The following is a 10,602-nucleotide window of genomic DNA, read 5'->3' as shown; positions in this document are numbered from 1 at the left end:
CAACCCCCTTCTCTCCCCTCAACTGGACTACAGTGCGATCTTTCTCCTATCACCTCCGATCCTGTCTGTCCTTTTCTCAAGGCCCTCAGGATCAAGGTCAAGTTTCAGCCTGGCACTCAGGACCCAGTGCCGTGCTCCACTGACCTACATTCCCAGCCCCATCACCCACTTCTCCAGCCTCAAACCCTGGCCCCCACCATGCTGGATAATTTACCATGTCAAGGACCCATCATATGTTCTCACTCCCTCCCCCAATTTTTCTACAGGTCATTAGCATCCTGAGAATGCCCCCCCACCCAAGCATCTCCATACGGCGTACTCAAATCCAGCCTCCCTTCTCCAGCCCTCCCACTCCGGCCCCTGTTCAGCCCCACATCATCTCTCCCTGCACCCTCACTGGTCTTTCCCTTTCAGTCCATCCTGTACCTGGTCCCAGAGCTGCTCGTGCTCACACCCCTTCCGTGGCTCCCCATTGCCCTCAGAAGAAGCCCCAGACTCCCAACCTGGGGTCTGAGGTCCTTTGGGACCTGGTCCCTGAGGTCTCCTCTCCTCTCATCTCCCACCACTCTTACCCACTCACAGTGGCCTCCCAGCCGTCTCGTCTCCCTGCTTTTGCTGCTATAAGGGGAGTTTAGTGGAGAAAGCCACCCTCGGGCAGGGCTGGCATAAGGTGGAGGAATCAAGGAGGTCTCCCTGGGCTGGGGAGGAAGGTCAAGTTGGGTTGTGAAAGGGGACTAAGGCTATCTGGGCTTCAGAGAGGCAGATGAGGGATAAAAGCAAAAAGCACCACGAATAATAAAATCCACTCTTTTATTGTTCATGTGGGTGTGCCAGGCACTGTTGCTTGTGTCTCACATGTTTACAACCTTCAATCTCCCCCACCACAGCCACTGCCTGATGAGACATGTACGATTCTTATCCTCATTTTTACAGAGGAGAAAACCTACACAGCAAAGGAAGACAGTTCCTGTAGGTACATGGTGAGCAAGTGGGGGAGCTGGGACGCCCAACTCGACTTTGACCAGACACGAGACCACTTCTCTGTAGGAAGAAATTAAGCCCATGGGGTCATCAGGGGAGGGAGAGATGGCTGGAATGGAATTGTTTGTATTCTGTTAGCAGCAGGGGTAAGACCTTAGCCCGTGTCCACCGTCACACCTAGTGATGAGAGGGCGGGGCTGGGGTAGAATCAGGAAGGGTTTGCACTACGGTGTCACGGCTTTTTATTAAGTATTAGGATCGGGTCTGGGCAGCAGGGAGGGAAGAGGTCAAGAGGTGGAGGTCACAGGTCAGGATCAGTTGGCCTGAATGACTCTTTGGATCCAGTGACCGTATCTGCAGACGTCAGTGTAGACGCCCGGCTTCTCCTTGGAGCCGCAGGGGACGTTACCCCATGACACAAGGCCTCGGAGGCGGTCGCCACACACGAGCGGACCCCCGGAGTCGCCCTGTGGGTGAAGAGGGGGAGAGAGTCAGACAGACCCGCAGGAGAAAGAAAAAGAGACGGAGACTTCCTGGGGGTACAGTGGACCGGGAGTCCGCCTGCCAGTGCAGGGGACATGGGTGCGAGCCCTATTCTGGGAAGGGTCCACGTGCCACAGAGCTGCTAAGGCTCTGCCACAGCGAGTGAGCCCGCGCGTCCGGAGTCCCTGCTCCACAACCAGAGAGCAGCCCCCGCTCACTGCAACTAGAGAAAGCCCCAACGAAGACCCAGCGCAACCATAAACAAATAAATAATTTCAAAAACCTAATCTGAAAAAAAGAAAGAAGAACAGACAGGAGACACAGAGAGACATGTAGAGATGGGGGGATGATACTCAGAGATGGAGAGAACGACTCACATACAGAGAAAGACAGACAGACACAAAGTCACAGTTGGGGGACTAGAGACAGGGAGACTCAGAAACACAGAAATCTCTAAAGGGAGGATAGACGGCCTCAGAAATGCGGCTTCTCTTCCTGCCCTTTCTCTGCATCCAACTCACTGGGCATCACCTTTCTCTAGCTTTGCCTCTTTCTCCCTCTTGGCTGGTCTCTGCAGATCCTCCAATGCAGAGGGGTCAGTTTGGGCATCGGAAGGAGAGATCCAATGGATGACATGGCAGGAACCCAAGTTAAAGGTATTTGGGAGAGAGGACGGGGCCCCTTTGCTCCCTGGCTAAGGTCCCCCTTCTGCACAGCATGGCTACTTCCAAGCAGGACTGGTGGGGGCTCTGTTGGAGGGGGGACAGTCTTCTGGCACCATCTGCCTCCTGACTGTGTCTCTGCTTCTTGATCTTTTCATCTCCATCCTTGTCTTTGCACTTCCTGTCTCTGCTAATTGGCTTTTTGTCTCTGCCTGTCCCTGTCTGTTTCTGTGTATGAAATTGAATCTCTCTCTCTCTTCTTGCCTCTGATTCTCACCCAACCTGGCTCTATGTGCGTCTGTCCCTTCCGTTCAGTCTATGAGTCTGTCTCTTTCTGCCTGTCTATGTCCTTGGCCATGTAGCTGATGGGTCCCGGCGTCCTCACCTGGCAGGAATCCTTCCCATGCTTCTCGTCCCCGGCACACACCATGTTCTGGGTGATCTGGCCAGGGTAGGCATGATCACACTCCTTGCGGGACACCAGGTGGATGTACGCACACTGGATGGTGTTAGGGTATTCACCTGCAAAGAGAGATGGGCCATGATCGCGTCACAGTCCACCCTTCTCATTGATCCTCCATCTATAAATCCTCCCTCCCCTATTGATCCCTTTTCCCCACTGGTTCCCTTATTCCTGTTTGTCACTCATTCTCAAAACCCACTGCCACTGCCTGACTCCTGATTGGTCCTTCTTTCCATGACTCTTCCCTCCCATTGGCCTGTCTTCCTCAATTACCCCCTCTCTCAGTCAGGTTAGTCACTCAGTCATGTCTGATTCTTAGCAACCCCATGGACTGCAGCATAGTAGGCCTCCCTGTCCATCACCAACTCCCAGAGCTTGCTCAAACCCATGTCCATCGAGTCAGCGATGCCATCCAACCATCTCGTCCTCTGTCATCCCTTTCTTCTCCTGCCTTCAATCTTTCACAGCATCAGGGTCTTTTTCAGTGACTCAGTTCTTCACATCAGATGGCGAAAGTATTGGAGCTTCAGCTTCAGCATCAGTCCTTCCAATGAATATTCAGGGCTGACCTCCCTTAGGATGGACTGGTTGGATCTCCTTGCAGTCCAAGGGACTCTCAAGAGTCTTCTGCAACACCACAGTTCAGCCTTCATTTCCTATTGGTTTCTCCTTTCTCTTAGGTCCCGCCTCCACTTGTCACTTTTCCACTGGCCCCACCTTCTTCAGTATTCTCTTCCTCTATTATTGGCTCCTCTGTTATATCTCTTTCTCCTTCACTGGACCCTGCTTTCCCATTGGCTCATCATGATTGGGCACCACTTGACTGTTGTGCCTTTTCTAACTGGTCCTTTCTTTCCTCATCGGTTCTCCCTTCCTTCTGGCCCTTCATCCAAAGCTGTGCCCCCTCATTGGTTCTTTCCTAAATGGCCTCCTGCTTCCCTGTTGATTCCCCCTTCTTTTTTGGCTCTTCACTAACAGGCCCACCCTCCATGGTTCCTGCTGATCTATTGGGTTTATTTCTGCTTCTAGTCCTTTATCTAGTGACCCCTCTTGACCTTTGACTCTTCTCAATTGGTCCCTCCACCATCAGCTTTCCCTACACTGTTTGCTTTCTTGATCCACATCCTTCAGCTGGCTTGCCTGCTTTACTGATTCCTCTTCTCCCGTTAGTCCCTCCTCCGTTGATCCTGTCTTGATCATCTGTGTATCCTGATTGGTCCTTTTTGACAATTGGCCCCCTCCCTGATTGGTATCTCCGCAGTGACCCTCCCTCCTCACTGACCCTTCATGTCACGTCCCCCGACTCCGTTTCACCCAGCTGTTGGTCTGCTCTCTGTGCCGGCTGTTCACTTATTGGCCCAGCTCTCGTATTTGCCCTCCCTCCCCACCGAACTTTTACCCACTGATTCACTCTCTCACTGACTCTCAGCATGAACCACCTCCCCACGCCATGACCCATCACCCAGCGATGACGGGTCACCCGCATCATTCTCCCCCTACTGACCGTCTGCCATCTTGCCCCAGCCTAGGATGTGGCAGCTGGTGTGGTTGGCTGAGCAGTCTCTTTCCAGGGCCAGAGGCTGGATGTGTTCGGAGAACCTGGCCGGCCGTGACAGACGCAGCAGCATGATGTCCTGGTCGTGGGTGGCGGCGTTGTAGCCTGGGTGGACCACGGTCCGGACGACAGAGCTCTCCTCCTGGAAAAACTCCCTTTGCTGAAGGTTGTGCTTCCCCAGGTAGACCTGCAGATTCCTGGGAAAGGAAAGGGCGGGGTCTCACCTGGAGCCCTTTGGACTGCAGCTGAGACTCTGGAGGGGCTTACGGTGGGAGATGGGGTAGCTTGGTGCTACGAACCATCTGGCCTGCTGCTGGCCTCACGGTCTTCCCAGCTCAGCAAATGACAACTCTGTCCTTTCAGAACAACCCCAGAGGCTATTCTTGACCTTTTATGTGTTGCTTCATATCCAAGCTGTCCAGAAATCCTTTTGTCTCTCCAAAGCATATCCAGAATCTGACCACTTCTCTCCTCTCCCCCACGACCATCTTGGTCTGAGCCACTGTAATCTCTTACCTGGACAGCAGCCTCACTGGACTCCTGGTTTCTCCCTTTGGTGCTCTCAAATCTGTCTTCCACAAAGCAGCCAGGACTATTTTAACAATATAAGCCAGCCTTGTACTCCCTCTGTCAGCACCCTCCCATGACTCCCATCTTGCTCAGAGTAAAGGCCAAAAATCCCACTGTGGTCCATAAAGTTTTGTACAATCTGTCCCCATTATCTGTCCACTGTGTCCCACTCTGCTTTTCCACTCCAGCCACACAGGCTTCCTGGCCTTCCCTTGAACACAATAGTCATCCTCTCACCCCAGGACCTTTGCACTGGTTGTTCCACCTGCCAGAAACTCTTTCTCCCAGATACCTGCATGCCTCACTCCCTCACCTCCTTCAAATGTCACCTTCTCAGTGTGGCCTTCCCTGGAGACTCAATCACAGTGCAAATATTCAGACTTCCCTGGTGGTCCAGTGGTTAAGAATTCATCTGCCAATGCAGGGGACATAGGTTCGATCCCTGGTCTGGGAAGATTCTGCATGCTGTGGAGCAACCAAGCCCATGCAGTACAGCTACTGAGCCCACAGCCATAGACTAACATCTGAAGCCCTCACGCGCTACAGACTGCGCCCTGCAACAAGAGGAGTTATCGCGATGAGAAGCCTTCCCACCGCAGCTAGAAAGTAGCTCTCACTTCCGCAGCAATGAGGATGCAGTACAGCCAAAAAAAAAAGAAACAAATATTATTTTTAAAAAGATGAGATTTTTGTTTTAGTCAGGTACATCCTCCTTAGCACCTAGACCAGTGTCTGGCCTATGAGAGACATTGAATAAATATCTGTGAAATGGATCAAAGTGTTGCTCCCTTGCTCAGAAACTTTCTGTAGTTCCCTATTACCCTCGGAATAAAGCTCAAGTGCCTAATCCCATTATTCTCTGACCCTCAGTGAGCCAGTAATTTTCCTTAGAACTCTTCAGACTGTTCCCACCTCAGCTTTTTGGGCCGTGTATTTCCTCTGCCCTGGATGCTCAGCCTGCTTCTTCATTTGGTTCCCCTTTCTCATTCATTTTCTGTGCCTCAGCTTAAATTTCATCTCATCAGAAAGTCCTAACCCTCTTCAGTCTAAAATAGGAACTTCTGTTCTTTTCTCTCATGGAGCCACCCCTGTTTTTTCCTTTCACTGGACTTAAGAGTAATTTGTGATTATATGTTTCTCCCTCCCCCCACCCCCCACAGGGATTCAACAACTGTCTTCTGGTGCCTTTCTACTCCTGTGTCCCAAAAGGCAGAGACTCTGGGCCGCTGTCTCCGTCTTTGCTGAGTCCGCACAGCCCAGCTCAAATCTAGCATTTGTGAGTTCCCTTCGTCAGTGTGCACTGAATGAATGAATGAGGATGGTGAGAGCGATGCCAGGTTTCTCTGTGTTTGGGGGAGACCACCCTGGAGGTCCTTGAGTCCTTGACCCTGCAAGACAAGACCTCTGCTGAGGTCTCCCCTTGACCCCACTGGGACACGACACCTCTTGGTTTATCACTTGTTACTTCTCGGAGCTTCAGCCCCTACATCTGCAAAATGGGTCTAAAAAGTCTGTTACTGGGCTTCCCTGGTGGCTTAGATGCCTGCAATGTGGGAGACCCAGGTTCGATCCCTGGGTCGGGAAGATCCCCTGAAGAAGGAAAACGGCAATCCACACCAGTATTCTTGCCTGGAAAATTCCATGGACGGAAGAGTCTGGTAGGCTACAGTCAGTGAGTTGCAGAGTCAGACACGACTGAGCGACTTCAATTTCTTTCTTTCTTTTTCACTATGCAGAATTCCATGTGCCTAACTAGACACGTGGCCCATAGTTAGCACTGAAAAACATGGAGGATGCTGTTCCTCTATCTCCTGGTTATTTGCGCTCTGAGGATTGGTCCTGGACCTGTGGTTGTTTAGTTGCTAAGTCGTGTCTGACTCTTGCGAGTCCACGGACTGTAGCTCGCCATGCTCCTCCGTCCATGGGATTCTCCAGGAATGAATACTGGAATGAGTTGACATTTCCTTCTCCAGGGGATCTTTCCGACCCAGGGATCGAACCCGTGTCTCTTTGTCTCCTGCGGCAGGGGGGTTCTTTACCACTAGCGCCACCCCCGGTGGCAGTTCTTTCCAGGGTGCTCTTAAAAATGTGAACCGGAACTTGCTGCTTCCCTGATGAAAACCCTACGCGGCTTCCCCCTGCACTTGGAGTTAAATCCACCCCTCCCTACAGGGCCCTGTAAGGTCCTCCTTCCCCATTTAGAAGGCCAGTTTATTAAAGCAGCAGTTTTGCTTGTTTTCCTCACTGCTCAACCCCCCCAGGGCCCCAAACACTGCCTGGCACGGATACTGTACTCAATTAAATACCGGCCAGTTGAGCCTGGTTATCAGACAGCGTCATGACGTGGGAGTCGTGCAGTTCTGCAAGAACCCCGCAGGGTCTAACGGCAGCGAGGATACTCACGGTTTTTTGCAGTGGGCAGCGGTGAGGACCCACAGCGGGTGAATAAGGACGCCTCCGCAGAGCAAGTGGCCCGACGTGTAGAGGGCAGCTTGATAGGGGTGAGACGTCTGCTCACAGGGTCCACCGTGGAGCACCTTGTTCTGCTCCTCCGCTTGGGCTGAGGGAGGGTCTGAGTGAGTGGGGAGGTCTGGAGGTGTCAGCTACACACCCCAAGCTGAACCCCATTGCTGCCTTGATCATCAGCTTCATCGCTATCCCCACCGCCAGAGTCAAACCCATCCCTAGACTTTCCTGTCTTTAAACCTGTGCGTGCCTGCTAACTCGCTTCAGTCGTGTCTGACTCTTTACAACCCCATGGACTACAGTGCACCAGGCTCCTCTGTCCTTGGAATTCTCCAGGCGAGAATACTGGAGTAGGTTGCCATGCCCTCTTCCATGGGGGTCTTCCTGACCCAGGGATTGAACCTGTGTCTCTTATGTCTCCTGCATTGGCAGGCGAGTTCTCTGCCACTAGCGGCCTCCTGGGAAGCCCATTTTTAAACCCACCTCCGACCAATTTCCCCATGTCCCAAATCAACCTCAACCTCTTCCACATCTTGAAGCCCACCTGCCACCCCTCCCCCACCTGCATCCCTCATCCCTTATTTAAAGTCCCCGATGTCTTCCTCATTCTAAACCCCTCCCTGGCATACCCATGTGTGTCCCCATCCCCAATTCCATTCTCTTCCCCATCAACCACCCCCCACCCCCTGCCCAAACTGACTGCCTCACGTCACCGCCCTTTTGCCCACCTGCAGCGCCCAGAACCAGTGCTATGATCAGCATCTTCACGGCCATTCCTGAAAAGGGAAGCCAAATGCTGCATTAGTCCCAGCCTCAGAGTTCGCCCAGGCTCCTCCCTCCCCATTCTCCCCATCCTCCCCATCCTCCCCGGCTGGCTATGCTCTCCTGACCCTTGGCTTCCATCCTTCCCATTTAGCCTCCCGGTTTCTTACCTTCCCAACCCACGCCTTCCATCTGAGGGTCCCACGAAGGTGGGGGTGCCAGCGAGGCCCCAGAACCTGCTGTTCACCCTGCCCTTCTCCTGATGCTTCTACACTTGTTCTTTTTTCTCCTCTTGGCTCTAGTTTGCCTGCTCAGTAACAGGACGGAGGGCCCCTGACGTTCTTCACTTGCCCTGGGGTTTCTCCCCCTCCCCTTGGCTCTGAGCTTACCTGAAACTCACCTCCACACCTGGGGCTTCTGCGGAGGCCAGCTGCGGGGGGCAGGGGGGTGGGATGGGCCGGTTCTTGGGTTGGGGGCAGGGAGAGTAGGTGTCCCCAGTGGATGGATGGACGAGGAGACAGAGAGAGTCAGAGGTGCAGGGAGCTGGGCAGAGAGAAGGCACGCTGAAAGCAGAGGCAGGCAGAGGTAGGGGGCTGAAAGCAGAGAACGTGGGCACCCGGGGCCTGGCGGACAGACACCCCAGCGCCCCGGCCTGCCTGCAAGAGGCCGGTCCTGTCCTCAGATGCTCCCTTGCTTCCTTTTAACCCCTGCCTCCCCGGGCCCCTGGAGCAGGAGGCCGCCCCGCCCTTTCCTCCTTCCCCGGGCCTCCCACGCACATTCCTCCCACCCCCACAGCTCTGCTTCTGCTGACCCCTGATCCCAGCTTCAAGGGAAGGGGGTGCAGGTTCCTGAGTGCACCAGGGGGGCGACTCCCCGACTCCCGGGTCGAGGAAGGAGGGGCTGGGGGCTGAGAATTCTGGACCTCCAAGGAGAAAGGGGCTGGAAGTCTGCACACCTCGACCTAAAGGCAGGAAGGGCAGGAGCTTGTCCTCAGTTCCTAGACTTCCAGGTCCTCAAGCACGACAGGGTGGGAGCACCCCAGAAGGCCTGCGTCCCAGGCAAGCACGCAGTACCCCAGGCCTCCAGGACTCCCACCGCTCCTGTGAGTGCTCTGGGGCCTGCGGGCCGTCAGTGCCCCGGGGCACAGGCCACCAGGCGGCAAGGGTTCAGCGTGGTTGGGGTGATTCACGCACCTGCCCTGAAGTCGCCTTTGTGGGTGTTCAAGAGCCTCCGTGTCCCCGCAAGACAGAGCAAGCCGACCAGCAAGAGAGTGTGTGTCACCAAGCCGGTCCCCACCCCGGCCCCAGGCTGGGGTGCAGAGCCAGGCACTATGGGGAAAGGGCCTTGGAACAATCGGGCTTTGTCCGCCCCCAGCACCCCGTGCCATGCTCCTGTCACCTCCATTTCTCAAGCTCTCTTCCGGGCAGGCGGACGTGCGGCTTCATCAATAACTTCCCTTTGTCCCTCTCCGACTGTGCTGTGATTGTCCATCCACCTCTGGCCGGATACCGGGGCTCTTGACCCTCCCGGTCCCCCTCTTCCGTGTCTCTGTCCATCTCTCTCCCTGGCGGTGGTGGCGGGGCCTCCATCTCTTTTTCTCTGTCTGCTTCTGTCTCAGCATCCTTTGCCTCTTTATCTTTTTCTCTGATCGCCGTCTTTCCCCCTTGATTTTCCGTGTCTCCACTGACACTCTAAATCTCTCTTCTTACCTCTCCTAGCTTCCCCCTGCGTTGCCAGGAGAAGCATTTGTATCCACAGAGGGGTGTTAACTCCTGGAGAAGGGGTGACCTGGAAGTGGGAGCCCCAGGGGAGCTAGTGGAACCCAGGAGGACTTCAGGACTTGAAGATTTCACATCGATATGGAAATCAGAATGAGACCTGGAAATAGGCAGGGATGCAGGACCACTGGGTAGTCACTTGGAAATGTGATGAGTAATGGGGATTCAGGAAGCCATGGAGGCGTTCAGGGAAGATTTGAAGAGGTGTCTTTGAACTTGAGCTTGCGATCAGGAGGAGAATGGGGGTAGTTCAAGGGTCTGGCCCAGGTGGGGAAGCAACTGACTGGTGATGAGCTGGAGCCCCGAGGGTGTGTGTGGCCGCGTGGCAGGAAATGGGTGTGGTGATCAGATGGAACGGGTGGGATGGAAAATGGAAGCTTTTGGGAAAGTCATTGGGTAATAAGTCCAACTGATATGAATAATGTCTACCTCAGCAACCAGCGTGGGCCTGGCAGTACAGGTTAACATTTAATTCTTGCATTAAATCGAATTGTCAGCACCTTGGCTCGGCCCCCGTCACCCCTGGGATGAAAACCGATTTGGCCTTTGATACGCTCTGTCAGTCCTGGGTGTTCATTGGAAGGACTCATGCTGAAGCTGAAACTCCAATACTTTAGCCACCTGATGCAAAGAGGTGACTCATTGGAAAAGACCCTGATGCTGGGAGGGACTGGGGGCAGGAGGAGAAGACAACAGAGGATGAGACGGTTGCATGGCATCACCGATTCAATGGACACAAGTTTGAGTAAACTCTGGGAGTTGGTGATGGACAGGGAGCCCTGGCGTGCTGCGATTCATGGGGTCGCAAAGAGTTGGACACGACTGAGCGACTGAACTGAACTGAACTCTTGCCTGGAGAATCTGCATGGACAGAGGAGCCTG

The 10,602-nt window shown here is 54.1% G+C and overlaps 1 protein-coding gene across 3 annotated transcripts; it reads right to left on the bottom strand.

Moving 5' to 3' along the window:
* Positions 1 to 791: 791 nt before the first annotated feature.
* On the bottom strand, positions 792 to 9,264 carry KLK6 (kallikrein related peptidase 6). Of its 3 annotated transcripts, none has more exons than XM_020890523.2 (7): positions 9,136 to 9,264; positions 8,332 to 8,505; positions 7,909 to 7,956; positions 7,118 to 7,274; positions 4,094 to 4,341; positions 2,512 to 2,648; positions 792 to 1,448 (listed from the first exon to the last, which is right to left on the bottom strand). In XM_020890523.2, the coding sequence occupies exons 3-7, from the start codon at positions 7,952 to 7,954 to the stop codon at positions 1,296 to 1,298; spliced, it is 741 nt and encodes a 246-aa protein (XP_020746182.2). In that variant the 5' UTR covers positions 7,955 to 7,956; positions 8,332 to 8,505; positions 9,136 to 9,264; the 3' UTR covers positions 792 to 1,295. The 3 variants fall into 3 exon arrangements, with proteins under 3 accessions (XP_020746182.2, XP_020746184.2, XP_020746181.2); XM_020890525.2 differs by having other exon boundaries at positions 8,343 to 8,505; XM_020890522.2 differs by lacking the exons at positions 8,332 to 8,505; positions 9,136 to 9,264 and adding an exon at positions 8,113 to 8,249.
* Positions 9,265 to 10,602: the final 1,338 nt, after the last annotated feature.

The sequence above is a fragment of the Odocoileus virginianus genome, chromosome 20 (genome assembly GCF_023699985.2).
Source record: "Odocoileus virginianus isolate 20LAN1187 ecotype Illinois chromosome 20, Ovbor_1.2, whole genome shotgun sequence".
NCBI classification, from domain to species: domain Eukaryota; kingdom Metazoa; phylum Chordata; class Mammalia; order Artiodactyla; family Cervidae; genus Odocoileus; species Odocoileus virginianus.
This window is presented reverse-complemented; position numbering and strand designations above follow the sequence as displayed.